Below are 14,713 nucleotides of genomic sequence, written 5' to 3'. Positions count from 1 at the left end.
AACAACGACGCAAAGCTTTGTCGAAATATTAGCTCAGCCCACATGGTTCATCAAGTCGGGATGAAAGCTGAGTTCTCGAGTTCAACTCTAAACTATAAACTCTATCGCTTACAATGTTGCTCAATTTCAAAGAAAAAGGGTTTCTCTATTTTCCTCAAAGGAAAAAGAAGACAATTTTCTCTACAACGGAAATCACTAAAAAAATGCCTATCTCTACATTTCAATTTGCAGACTTCCTAAAACATCTCTCTTGAGGGATGTCCTAAAACTTATGAATTAAGATACGACGGTAGTAAAACTGATCTGCCAAAATTCTTATGGTGACTACTTACATCTGAAGCACAGCACACGCTCGCTAAATAAAAAGCTAGACGCTAGACTAGACGCCGTGTGTTCTGCGGTTGCTGCCGCCTTCCTGGATGACGTACTTGCTCCAGAACCAGTGTCGGCTCCAGACGAGGTTCATCTCGTCGATGGGAACCCCCTTGGTCTCTGGCAGGAAGAGGGCGATGAAGGTCGTCATGATGACCATCCACGCCGCAAAGAAGTAGAAGAGGCCGAACTTGAGGTGACAGAGCATGGTGAGGAACGCCTGCCCAATGATGAAGGTGAGCGTCATGTTGACGCACACGGCAATGCTCTGCCCTGCCGACCTGATCTCCAGTGCGAACACCTCGCTGGGAACGAGCCAGCCCAGCGGCCCCCACGACCATGCGAACCCGGCAACGTAGAGGCAAATGAATAGCACCAGCAGCATGGCATAGGTGCGTGACATCTCCCCCTCGCCCGTGGTGCCAAACTGGAGAGCGATCAGAGTCCCCACCACTATCTGGGACACGAACATCTGTGTGCCGCCTTGGAGGAACAGGGCACGGCGGCCGAGCCGATCCACGGAGACGATGGAGATGATGGTGGCGAACATGTTGACGAGCCCCGTGATGACGGCGGACATGAGCGAGGCGTCGCCGCCAAAGCCGATTGTGAGGAACAGCACGGGCGCGTAGAACATGATGACATTGATGCCGGTGAGCTGCTGGAAGAAGGGGATGAGCACAGCAATTGTCAACTGGGGACGGTACTTGTGCTCCAGGATGTTCCGCCAAGGGTGCTCGATGGCCTTAGCCTCCTCGCTGGCGGCCACCATGTCGTCGTACTCATCGTGCACGTCTGAGGTTCCCCTGACCTTGACCAGCACCTTCTTGGCTTCCGCAGTGTAGCCGCGGGCGATGAGGGAGTTGGGAGTGTCCGGCAGGGCAAGTGCGCCGAGGGTAATGATGAGCGCCGGGACGCCAGCCAGGCCAAGGCCGATGCGCCAGCCCCAGCCACCCTCGATGCTAACAGTGGCGTAGTTGATGAGGTTGGCGGACAGGATGCCGATGGTGGTCATCAGCTGGAAGCCGATGTTGAGCATGCCCCGGAGGTTCGCCGGTGCCATCTCCGACAGGTAGAGAGGGACGGACTGGTTGGCGAAGCCTACGCCGATGCCGAGGAGGATGCGGCCGAGGATCAGCATCATCAAGTTAGTGGCGGCGCCATTGAGTGCTGAGCCCGCGAGGAAGGTGATGCCGCCACAGAACATGGACCACTTCCGGCCGAAGATGCGCGTCACTGACGCCGCTAGGAACGATGTTGCTAGCGCGGCCAGGTACAGTGAGGACGTGAACAACGTCAACAGCTGGCTGTCGAACTTGCAGTACTGGTTCTTTTCCTTGTTTGCCTTGGCCTGGGCGTACACCGACGGAAAGAACTCGCTCAAGAACGAGTCCATGGATGTTACACCACCTTCATGGGATGGAATCCACACAATTTTCACTCTCTCATTGCCAGTTAGTTGTATTTCATTTCATTGTTTCAATGAAGTAATTGATGGTACCAGAGATGCCGATGTCGTAGCCGAAGATTAGGCCGCCAGAGGAGGCGACGAGACAGGAGAAGAAGACGAAGGCCGTCATGTGGCCAGGGTACACCTTGCCCCCAGAGGAACTTATCACCACGCCCCCCGCCATATCTGCGAACAGGCTAGACAACGGTGATGGATGGAAGAGACCAAACGAGGAGGAAGAAGAGCAGACGAGGTGCGTAGCCCGTTCTTAGAGGAGGGGATAGCTTCTTTATAGCACCTAGAGTGGCAAACCCTGTCCAGTGGATGCACTCATGGATGAGAATGCAAGCTACCTATTTATGATCTCTACTTTCTTGCAGTGAAACTTGGCGCTAAAATTAGTGCATCACTGTTTTTCAGTTTGCTTGGCACAAGTCTAAGCCTTTTTCTATCCATATTTAGTAAGTATGTAGGATTACTATTTATTTGAACGAAATATGTAAGAGAGAAGACTCGATAAAGGAGGGGGTGTCGACTCATGCTGGTGGTGGTGAGTGAGATGACGAGGACATGAATAACTTGGATACGACCAAAAATATTGCATACATGTATATTTATGAGGTAATTTCTGATGCAAACTATGCAATAATTTATTTATGTCATCCAGGACAAAAATACTTCACAGACTTGTGTGCCATGTCTAATTGCAGGTGTATGCGACATTTGTACAATCCACATATGAAGATAAGGGAAAAATAGAAGTTTAGGTGTTGTTCAAAAATTCCTCTCACGTCACTTTTGGGCCAAGAGAAGATAGAGTCCAAGTCTCTCACGTTCTGATTTCAGATTCGGACTACACATACATACCTGACCCAGAACGCCAAGAACTCTTTCATATAGACTCCGAATTGGGTGATTCTTTTTTTGTTGGAAAGTGGATTTTGTGCTCTTTCCAATCCAATGCGTTGAGATGTCGACGAAACAATCTGACACTGCAGTAGAATCCGAGTCAAACTACAAGTCCAAAGGTGTTGCATCACCTCCACTTGAGCCCATGGGCCTTGTACGACCTAGCGTTAGTTTTAGGCTACCTTGGGATGTCCTTCGACCTCCTTGGCCGCCACCCCTTGCTCCTATATAAGTAGATCCATCTAGTTGCTTTTTTCCTTCGGTTTTGTTTAGATTAAAAGTCCGCCATAGCTGCAACTCCGTGTACTTCGTTTGTGTTCAACGACCAGACCAAGACGTAACAGAACCCCACCTTCATTAATAAAGCTTTCCACTTATATTCGCAATATCTAGATTGGAATTTCAGTTTCTTTCTTGTTCTTCGTTTGCTTGCAGGAAATAGACCTTCGTGGTCAGGTTAATCGTGCTCCAGCGTGGTCAATAACCTCTCGGAGTTGGTGTAGCAATTGCTACGATGCGACGTCCTCGCACATTCATTGTCGGATCATCAAAGTCTACTCCACCAAAAATGATAGCCACCATCTCATCGAAAGACAGGGCACCTTTGCCTCTATCATTAGCATGGTTGATTGACTCTAATTACATGATTTATGGGCTAGCATGGCTTAAATGAGATTGTCGATTTTCATTAAATGGATTATGCGGTAGCATGGCTTGATTGGCTCCAATGCTCCAAAAAAGACGGGGAAACTTAGTGGACTTATAGGCTAGCATATCTTAATTGGATCTAACGCTCCGATAAAAATGAGCAAAGACAGAGGAGGGGCATGTTTGTTTCATGGAATGGCTCGCACACGGCCACCCTATGACACATCTCGGTCATCTCTGGTGACCCGATGTTAACTCAAGCGTCTTGAGGAAGGGAGGTCCGTATGTCATGGTTGTTGAGGCCAAAATCACTGTTATGACCCTCAACTAAAGGATTAGCATGATTTGACCTCAAATGGAATTTTTATTCGGATCTGACCTTTTTTCATGACGCCAATGTACCCCACGTTTGCGTTGCACGGGAAATGATATGGTCTATGGCATCTGGCCCTAACTTTTCCACCAGGAGCCTTGGTGTCTTCGTCTGGGATAAAACTACATGGGCTAAGGGGAAACTGATAGGGGCAAAAGTGTCCCGTCTATCGATGAAATGGTAACTATCATTTCGGTGGAGTAGACTTTGACTATGTGACCACGAATGTACAAAGATGTCATGCCTTAGCAATCGCTAAACCAACTCCAAGAGGTTATTGACCCCACCGGAGCATGGTCAAACTAACCATGAGGGTATATTTCCTTCATGCAAAGAAAGAACAAGCAAGGAGTTGATATTGCAATCCTGATATTGCGAATATAAGAAGAAAGCTTTATTGATGAAAGTGGGGTTCTATGATGTGCGCGAGCCATTAGAATCGCTACCAAGAAACGAAAGAACCTGGTAATTCAATTGGCGTGCGCGGGCTCTAGTAATTGGTACAGTATGTACAGCAACAGGGGCTGTGGGTGTAACAATGGTATTGATGTCCTCATCATCCTCCCCTTCTTAAAATGAAGTCGTCCTCGATGGAAGCTCATCTTCATCACCCAAATAAGGCTTCAAATCTGCAATGTTAAAAGTAGGACTAACGCCAAAATCTGCAGGCAGCTCAAGTTTATATGCATTATCATTTATTTTCTCTAACACCTTAAAAGGACCATCAACATTTGGCATTAGCTTTGATTTGCACAAATTATGTAATCTATCCTTACGCAAATGTAACAAAACAAGATCTCCAGGTGCAAACACAACATGTTTTCTACCCTTATCTACAGCACGTTTATATTTAGCATTCATACGCTCAATGTTTTCCTTAGTTAACTCATGCATTTCTAAAATCAACTCAGCACATTCTTTAGCATCAAAATTAACCTTCTTCGAAGATGGAAGAGGCAACAAATCAATAGGTGCACAAGGTAGGAAACCATACTGATGCGGAGCATCCTATGGACATCACCATGTCAAGAGCCACTTCGTCAAGTGACACGTGTGACATCTACTTCATGCTTACAAAGGTGAATCGTCTCCTTTACACGTGTCCACTTGTACCCTTCGAGGATGGTATACTACTTGACCCCTCTCTCGTGTGCATGCATAGGTGTGAGCGGAGCTACACGTTCTTCGAGGAGGAACCCAATCGGAAGAGTACAACTACACCATCCACGAGGAGAACGCACGAAAGAAGGAAGCTCGCCGAGTCCAAGGAGAAGGACGGGAAGACCGCAAGGAAGACGGAGGCGAGAAGATGGAAAAAGAAGCACGGTTCAGAGGACCCCGTGCGCACGGCCCTTTTGGACCCCGTGCGCATGGCCTATCCAGAGAGTTTCTGGATACCCCGTGCGCACGGGCCCCAAAAGACCCCGTGCACACGGGACCCCCGTGCCCACGGGGCTGACTTAGCCGTGCGCATGGGCCTACCTACGAGTTGGCCGGAAGATGCCCCTTTTGCCCCTCCACTCGTCCCTCACCTCCAGCCACCTATATATTTCATCCCTAGGTCATTTGTTAGGGTTAGCAAAGGATATGACACGATCTATGTGAGCTTTGCTCCTTGTACCACTCCTCCTCTTGAGAGAGAGAGACCTCTCCCTTGGAGATCAAGACCTCCTATGGAGAAGATCCCTAGTGGATAGATAAAGACCTCCTATGGAGAAGATCCCTAGTGGATAGATCCCCATCATAGGATCACCAAGACCTCATTCCTCATAGGATTGGGATGAACTAGTACTTTGTATCTTTCCTTTGTTGTCTTTGGATCATTGTATCTCTCTTTGTGTGATTGGATCTAGCATATGTGTGATTGGATCTAGTCAATTGAGTGTTTTCCCTCTTGTGTTCATCTTATTCTTGGGGATCCCCCCTCCAATTCGTGAAAGATCTCCACTTAGGGTTCCACCCTACACCATTTTCGTATCATGAGCCATGGTTTCTCACGAAATTGGAGCCCCCCTCTTTGTTTTCTAGCCTAGTTTTGTTGATTTTGTCCTAAATTCGAAAATTCCCCACCAAAAATAGCCTCAAATTTTTTTGTGATTTGTTGGTTTTGATGATGTTTTGTTGGATTTGATCCATGGATTTGCTTGGTTTCAAGTGGATCTAGCTTTTCCCCATCTTTTCCCCACCATCCATCCCCAAAATCTCCCCACTTTTGCCCAAGAAATCTCCAATTTCCGCAATGAAATCGCGAAATTTCCGCGCACCCCGTGCCCACGGACCCCAGACCCCGTGCGCACGCCCCCCCGAAAACTCTCTGGACACCCCGTGCCCATGGACCTGTACCGTGCGCATGGGACCCCATGCCCACGGGCTCCTACCCCCGTGCGCACTACCCCCCCAGGACAGCCGCGAGTGCTTCACTGTTTTGCCCATAACTTCAACATCCGGAGTAGCTATTGACATCCCCCATCCACCTAGATAGGCTCCAACACCATTTGACTCCATCAAAGTTTTGACATTTTGCTTCTTTAACTAGGTCTTCCACCATATCATCCGCGAAACCCAACATAGCCTTCCGCAACCTAACCCATTTTGCTCCATTTAGCATTTGTGGTTGATTGAGTGGTGATTGAGTCTCCTAAGGTGTTTCGGCTACTTAGGGACGGTTGCTTCTTCATCATCCATCTCCACCACTTCCACATTGCCATCTCCGCTACCACCATTTGACTTTTGCCCTTAAGATTTTGAGTTTGCGGTTTTTACCGTTTCCTAAGGTATTTTGGCTACTTAGGGACGAGTCTCCATCATCTTGGTATCTACATCAAGAACACCGCCACTCACCATCTTCAAGGACGGTAACCTCGATGACACCATTGTACTTTCCCCTTGCAATTGCATTGATAACCCCTAGCCCCTTTTGCGTCACTTGCCTATCGAGACTAGCCATTTGAGTATTGCCGGCAACGTTACTTGTGCACATTAGTGATCTACACCTCCCATTGCATACATACCATATCATATTGGTATCATATCATTTCTTGTGTCACAAGATTGTTCCCGCATATACACAATTGCTATCTTGGTTTGTGCATTTCGCATAGTGGCCATATCAAAAAAATAATAAGCTTTTAAGCAAAAGAAGAGCAAAGAGCTTGTAAGCAATAGCCATAGCATCTTACCACATTGCATATAAGATTGCCATATCCGATCATCTTGGATCATCTTGAGAAGAACAACGGGAACAACATACACATAACATACTTGGGATAGAAAGCTCATACATTTTGCATCTTATAGGTTGTGCACAAGTGTCGCATCTGCCTATTGAGCAATTGTGCTAGCGTCTCTCTTGAGTTGTGCAACACGAGGCGTTTTTTGGGGATTCCACATTTTGTTCTCATTCCTTGGTTGCACGACCCCATTTATCTATCCGTGTGTGTGTTTCCGTGTGCCATATATTGCTATTGGTCTACTTGTTTCACTTGCAAATTTGTGAATCTTTTCCAACATTATTGACTCTTGCTAACATTTTGCATCAAATTTTTGTGCCACTATCCTCACCGAGCTCCACCATAAGCCTTATTTGTGTAGGTGTGAGAATTGACAAGATCCGGTACCAATTGTGCTATTTCCTTGATACATTATTGAGTGATCTTTGATCCATCCTCAACATTGGATAAGGTACATTGGTCTAGTTCTTTCCTTTCTTCCACTCATATTTGCGCGAGTCTTGTGATGGATAGGCAAGGCACACAATCACCAAAGCGTCCATCACCAAAGCGTCCATCCTCAACATCTCCGGTCTTCAACAACAACGACGACGTGAACAACTACATCACCAAAGCGTCCATCTTCGATCTACAACGACAAATGCAAGGCACACAATCTACCTTGCGAGAGCGCCTCGACAACCTCGCCATCGGCATACACCACTCCGAAGCATGGAAAAGGGCTACATTGACACCAAGTTGGGCGAGCTAAAGGATCAACTACGAGACTTGGTGGCCGACTACAAGTCTTCTTCGCCTTCATCATCCTCAAGGCGGTGGCGAGCAAGTCGATCATCTTCGGAGCGCAAACTAGATACAAGCGCAAGTCGTCCACGTCCACATCTCCATGGCGACCATGACCAACATCATCATGAAGGACAAGACACCTCCAAGCATCATGTGCTCAACGACGACGAACGACATCTACTACGAGCTCAAGCACGACAACGACATCATCAACATGAAGATGCCCAACACGCGCAAACGTACAAGTCCGAACAAGCCCTACTTCACGCTAAGTCCAAGATTCATGAGCATAAGAGAAGATCGCGAGACGAGCACCACCAAGACGGAGCTACGGCTACAACAACCACTTCGGCATCTTCGCCAAGTGCTATCAAGGCATCTTTGCCTTTGGACGTACGGCATCTTCGCCTACTTCCCACAAGTACGCCTACATTGACTTCATCAAGTCCAAGGCGACCACCTACAAGTGAGGACGACACTTCCATCTTCGGAAGCCCCTCAAGGAAGATGGTCGAGCATGGGAATTTCCCTGCGGTCATGGAGACGAGCTATGAGGTGCCACATAATATGGACCTCCTACAACAAGACGGCAACGAGAAGGTCGAGCTAGGGCCATCCCCTTCGACCACGGCGACGAGCATGAACCTCTTCAACAACATGAAGACTGCGCCCATATTGGACTCATACTCCGAGTCAAGCTACGAGACCGCACATGAGACCTTATCTTTGGTCCTGGAGGAGAGTGATGATGTGCCATCTTCGACCTTCATCCAAGGCTACAACCATGACATGATTGAGCATGGAGACATTTGCACCTACATCTCTCCGACACCCACATATAAAGAGATGCCCCAATTCCCATGTGAGGAGAGCCACCCCACCATGAATGATATGAGTGACTCCACCATTTTTAACATTGAGTGCATTTCCTATGAGAGGATGAGTGTGACCACCACTAGCCCCACACTTGAGAGCATCCAAGAGGGAGTGAGTGAGCCACCACACTTAGTGAGTAAGGTAGTTGACACGGCACGTGAGGCCACTATGATTTCTAACAACTTAACCTCTACTCCGAGTGTGTTTTCTTTGGTGCTAGGTCTCCTACATGATGACACACCAATCCTCGACGAGTCCATACCTCCAATGGAGATGACGATGGCCATGGTGGACGATGATGCACCCCCCACATGGTTCCATCAAGATGAAGATGATCACGACTTGGTCTTCGACACCTCACCTACAACACATGAGCGATGCTCCAAAGGTAACATAGGTGATGGTGCTTCTCTTGTCCCACTAGTGGACTATTTTACGAATGATTGCTTGCATGATGTTGACACACCTATACCCATGCTTGATGCTAGTGAGACTTCCTCATGTCATGACTTACCTATTTATGATAAATACGATGATGAGCATGTTGAGTTGCCTAGTTGTGATGCTATGCTCCATAGGATATCATGTGAAAATTCTTTTGGTCACATCATGTTTGACAATCCATTAACCTTGTCATATGCTATGAGTGAGATATCCCATATTGCATATTTTCAATCTCAACATAGTAACTATGCATGCCCCATTAAAATCAATCCCATTTGCACTAATGGCATAGATGACGAGATGATGGTCATTGGCTTTTGTTTTTGATGTGATGATATTGCCATGCTTCCTTTACACGATTTGCGCAATTCATCTACTATGCCATGCCATGATCACATTGCTCCAAATATGCATTGTTTTGAATGTTGTCAATATTCCCCATGTGATGTTTCCATTAATGCTCATGAGGAGACCCCCATACTTTCCTCATACATATTAGGAGATTTTGATGCATTCCATACTTTGCATGATTCTCATAATTGCTTGCACCATATGCATTCCATGAATAACAATGCTCTACATATATATCATGATGCATTGCACAATTTGAGTCTCCATTATGCTATACATAACAACAAACCTATGATGATGGATGACATGTTTCTATATCACGCATCTCATTTATTTGAGCATTGGCTATTTTGTGCTAACCAACACAAGCACGTGCGCATCATAATGGATGATGTGTACATCTACCACACACACACAATTTTCCCTTTGTCTTTGTTTTGTGTAGGTACTCACGTATACTCGTCGACCTCTCAATCACAAGAGTTGACGAAACGAGCTCTTGAGAGCAAAGATGACTTGGGATCCCGTGAACTATCCTTACCACCGTTCCTTTCGCGCAACGACTACGCGCATCTCTCTCACTTGGCCCTCACACGGCTATGGGCTATATACCGCTCTCTTGCTCATTTTACCGTGTTCACTTTGCATGTTATGCTTGCTTCTATGCCTTTGCCATGCAGTTGTGACCCTTGCTTGCATCTACCCATGATTCACAATTATGTTACTCCTATGTGTATTTGCATGCTTGGTGGAGACCCTTGTTGCTATTGCCATGTTTATCATGTGCCTCATGCTATTGATGCTATTTTGCTCATATCCTCCTTTCATGCTTGTGATATGTCTTGTGCATTATTCATGCCCACCATTTGCACACATGACATAATTGACATGATTCTTTCTAGTATGTTGCATCTTCGCAATACTAGCTTGCTTACCTTGATTCCCATGATTGCTTGCTTTGTAACATCACCCATGTTCCGTTCTTCATTGCTTTCTTTGGTTGATGACGTATATGTTCATGCCTCTCACATGATATATTTTGTTCATTGTCGGTTGCCTCCAATTGTTGCATCTATGCTTATTGATCGTGGAGACTTGGACACTTTACTCGTGATGCATGCTTGCTTGATTGAGCCTATTGTATTTGGTTGTCCTCGCATCATCATATGCCTCCATACTATGAAATGCTCCCTTGTACTTTCTTATGATGAGCATGATGCATCCACTTGTTGGGTATTTTACCACACGAATGATAGGTTTTGCATCTCCGCTAACCTCATTTGTTTTTCTGAGTGTTTGTCATGTTCTTTCATGTTGAAGGATTCACAAGGCGATACCGTCATGAGACAATTTGGTCATGTGAAGGCATACACGATGTGCAACACCAACATTTGCGAGAATTTCCTAAAGGTGAACTCCTTCCCTTTGAGCCATCCTCAAATATGCATAATGGATGGGTCACTCTTTCATTGTTGTTTCCTTCTTCTTGTCTACATGTTACATCTATTGGATGGAGGACCGACATTGGAGATGGAACCCATGAACCTTCAAGTTGAGGAGCGCTCGGACTTATTGGATGCACCTTCGAACCTCCACTCATGCAACGACATCGAGCATTGGTATGCCAACACCTCCATACTTGTTGATTGTGCTCACCCATGTCATGCTCGATGGACATATCATACACATGACAAATTTGCATCTTATGCATGGATTGACTCACATGATGATTGCCTTGTTGCATCTTGTATTCCCATGTCATCCATGATATATGAGCTTGTGCATTTCCTTAGCAAATTTGTTGTGATATTTCTTGATGGCATATTCATACATCACGATCATATTGCCTACCATCACTTGCATGATAACTCATTCATATTGAGCATCCATTACCATATTCATGTTATTGATAAACCGTCTCACTATGACATCATTTTGCACCGTGGTTGCATTGATCATATTCACAAAACATTTGTGTGGATAATGAATGTTTTTGCTCCCATGAATGCTTTGCATACCATTCCATATCTTTTGGATAAGCTTCATGCACCTTGTCTTGCTCACTCTTGTCGCACAGACTTATGCTTACTTGATGGACACCTTGTGTGCGCTAACCATTGTATTTCCGAGTGTCGCTTGTGTTTGCTCTTTTTGCATGTATACCACTACGGAGACACCTTGGGGTACTTGGATTGCGCCATGTCTTCATCTCCGTCCAACTTCAAGTCTCTCCACAACAACCGTTTCCATGGTGATGACGATCATGATCCGAGGTCGGATCTTTCCCGAGGGGGAGGAGATGATGCGGAGCATCCTATGGACATCACCATGTCAAGAGCCACTTCGTCAAGTGACACGTGTGACATCTACTTCATGCTTACAAAGGTGAATCGTCTACTTTACACGTGTCCACTTGTACCCTTCGAGGATGGTATACTACTTGACCCCTCTCTCGTGTGCATGCATGGGTGTGAGCGGAGCTACACGTTCTTCGAGGAGGAACCCAATCGGAAGAGTACAACTACACCATCCACGAGGAGAACGCACGAAAGAAGGAAGCTCGCCGAGTCCAAGGAGAAGGACGGGAAGACCGCAAGGAAGACGGAGGCGAGTAGATGGAAGAAGAAGCACGGTTCAGAGGACCCCGTGCGCACGGACCTTTTGGACCCCATGCGCACGGCCTATCCAGAGAGTTTCTGGATACCCCGTGCGCACGGGCCCCAAAAGACCCAGTGCCCACGGGGCTGACTTAGCCCGTGCGCACGGGCCTACCTGCGAGTTGGCCGGAAGATGCCCCTTTTGCCCCTCCACTCGTCCCTCACCTCCAGCCACCTATATATTTCGTCCCTAGGTCATTTTTTAGGGTTAGCAAAGGATATGACATGATCTATGTGAGCTTTGCTCCTTGTACCACTCCTCTTGAGAGAGAGAGACCTCTCCCTTGGCGATCAAGACCTCCTATGGAGAAGATCCCTAGTGGATAGGTCAAGACCTCCTATGGAGAAGATCCCTAGTGGATAGGTGTAACGCTCTCTATGCGGCTATATCTCCCACGTGTCGGAGCACGACTTAGAGGCATAACCGCATTGAAAGCAATGTCGCAAGTGAGGTAATCTTCACACAACCCAAGTAATACATAAGGGAAAGAGATACATAGTTGGCTTACACTTTCCACTTCACACAATTACATGAATAAAGTATTACATCATCCAAATACAATCAAGGCCCGACTACGGAGCCAAAACAAAAGAAGACTACCCCAAATGCTACACAGATCCCCGATCGTCCCGACTGGGCTCCACTACTGATCAACTAGAACGAAACAACACAAAGGGCAAGATCTTCATCGAGCTCCTCCTTGAGCTTGGTTGCGTCACCTGCACGGTTCAACGGCACCTGCAAACTGGTTTTAGAAGTATCTGTGAGTCACGGGAACTCAGCAATCTTGCACCCTCGCGATCAAGACTATTTAAGCTTATGGGTAAGGTAAAGGTATGAGGTGGAGCTGCAACAAGCGACTAGCATATATGGTGGCTAACCTATTCGCAAAAGAGAGCGAGAAGAGAAGGCAAAAGCATGGTCGAACAACTATGATCAACAAGTGATCCTAGAGCAACCTACATCAAGCATAACTCCAACACCGTGTTCACTTCCCGGTTACGCACGCGGTTGATGTATTTTAATTAAGGTCAACTTCAGGTTTTCTACAACCGGACGTTAACAAATTCCCATCTGCCCATAACCGCGGGCACAGCTTTCGAAAGTTCAAATCCCTGCAGGGGTGTCCCAACTTAGCCCATCACAAGCTCTCACGGTCAATGAAGGATATTCCTTCTAGCGGGAAGACCCGATCAGACTCGGAATCCCGGTTACAAGAAATTTCGACAATGATAAAACAAATCCAGCAACACCGCCTGAATGTGCCGACAAATCCCGATAGGAGCTGCACATATCTCGTTCTCAGGGCACACTCAGATTGTCTAAACTTCCAGTAGGCCAACCCAGAGTTGCCCCTGGTGGTCACCGGCGGCTGACGAGGTGGACCAACACTTAGAGGAGCACTGGCCCGGGGGTTAAAATAATGATGACCCTCAGGAGCGCGACTCCCAAGGGGAAAAAGGCTAGGTGGCGAATGGTAAAACCAATGTTGGGCATTGCGAGAGGAGTTTTATTCAAGGTGAACTGTCAAGGGGTTCCCATTATTACCCAACCGCGTAAGGAACGCAAAATTCGGGAACATAACACCGATATGATGGAAACTAGGGCGGAAAGAGTGGAACAAAACACCAGGCATAAGGCCGAGCCTTCCACCCTTTACCAAGTATATAGATGCATTAATTAAATACGAGGTATTGTGATATCCCAACAAGTAAACATATCCCAACAAGGAACAACATCTCCATGTTCCAACAAGGAACAAACTTCAATCTTCACCTGCAACTAACAACACTATAAGAGGGTCTGAGCAAATCGGTAATATAGCCAAACAACAATTTGCTATGACAAGGTGGGTTAGAGGCTTGGTTCGACAATATAGGAGGCATGAAGCAAGTGGTAGGTATCGCAGCAAAGGCATAGCAAAAGAGCGAGCAACTAGCAAGCAAAGATAGAAGTGATTTCGAGGGTATGATCATCTTGCCTGAAATCCCGCAAGGAAGAAGAACGAGTCCATGAAGAAGACAAACGGACGTAGACGAACGGGTCCTCACAATCACGACGTTACCGGAACCAACCCGAAGAAGCAAACACCGGAAAAGAAGCACACAACATAGTAAACAACCACCACATAATCAAGGCATGATGCACAATAAAGCATGATGCATGTCTAGTTTAAATATGCATGGCAAAGCAAAGTGCACAAACCATCCTACAAATTAACTGGAGCTCAATATGCAACTCCGTTGTATATTGACGAAACACCAAATTCAAGTTATTTAGTTTGATCTCGTTTATGTACCCAACAATATTAAATGTTGTTAAAACATGGCAAGAGGGTGAAGCAAGGTAAAACTACCTATCTAGTCAAGTTTAAATGAGGCCGGAACAACAAAACAACAAGTCCGGAAAACTCCTCATGAGCATATTATAGATTTGGTACTATTCTGCCCTAAACACAATTTTAGAGTTATTAAGCATGCAAGAAAAGTGCACCATGTTAAACTAGGCATTTTTCTACCCCATTTACATACAAAGTTTGTTAAATTCTAAGTTACGGTTATTTAGTTAAGAAATAAAGCATTTTAGCATGGCAAGGGAAAAAATTTAAACAAACAA

At 46.2% G+C, this 14,713-nt stretch overlaps 1 protein-coding gene across 1 annotated transcript; it reads right to left on the bottom strand.

Moving 5' to 3' along the window:
* Nucleotides 1-326: 326 nt before the first annotated feature.
* LOC119347734 (sugar transport protein MST5-like) lies at nucleotides 327-2,046 on the bottom strand. Its single transcript, XM_037616304.1, has 2 exons — nucleotides 1,874-2,046; nucleotides 327-1,782 (listed from the first exon to the last, which is right to left on the bottom strand). The coding sequence occupies exons 1-2, from the start codon at nucleotides 2,004-2,006 to the stop codon at nucleotides 380-382; spliced, it is 1,536 nt and encodes a 511-aa protein (XP_037472201.1). The 5' UTR covers nucleotides 2,007-2,046; the 3' UTR covers nucleotides 327-379.
* Nucleotides 2,047-14,713: the final 12,667 nt, after the last annotated feature.

This window comes from Triticum dicoccoides, unplaced genomic scaffold (assembly GCF_002162155.2).
Source record: "Triticum dicoccoides isolate Atlit2015 ecotype Zavitan unplaced genomic scaffold, WEW_v2.0 scaffold74767-1, whole genome shotgun sequence".
Classification (NCBI taxonomy): Eukaryota; Viridiplantae; Streptophyta; class Magnoliopsida; order Poales; family Poaceae; genus Triticum; species Triticum dicoccoides.
The sequence above is the reverse complement of the archived record's forward strand: the minus strand, read 5'-3'. Positions and strand labels throughout refer to the sequence as shown.

Coding starts and splice junctions, on each gene's coding strand:
- LOC119347734 (XM_037616304.1), bottom strand. CDS start 2,006: ATGGCGGGGGGCGTGGTGATAAGTTCCTCTGGGGGCAAGGTGTACCCT. Junction 1,783..1,873: donor CTACGACATCGGCATCTCTG/GTACCATCAATT, acceptor CATCCCATGAAG/GTGGTGTAACATCCATGGAC.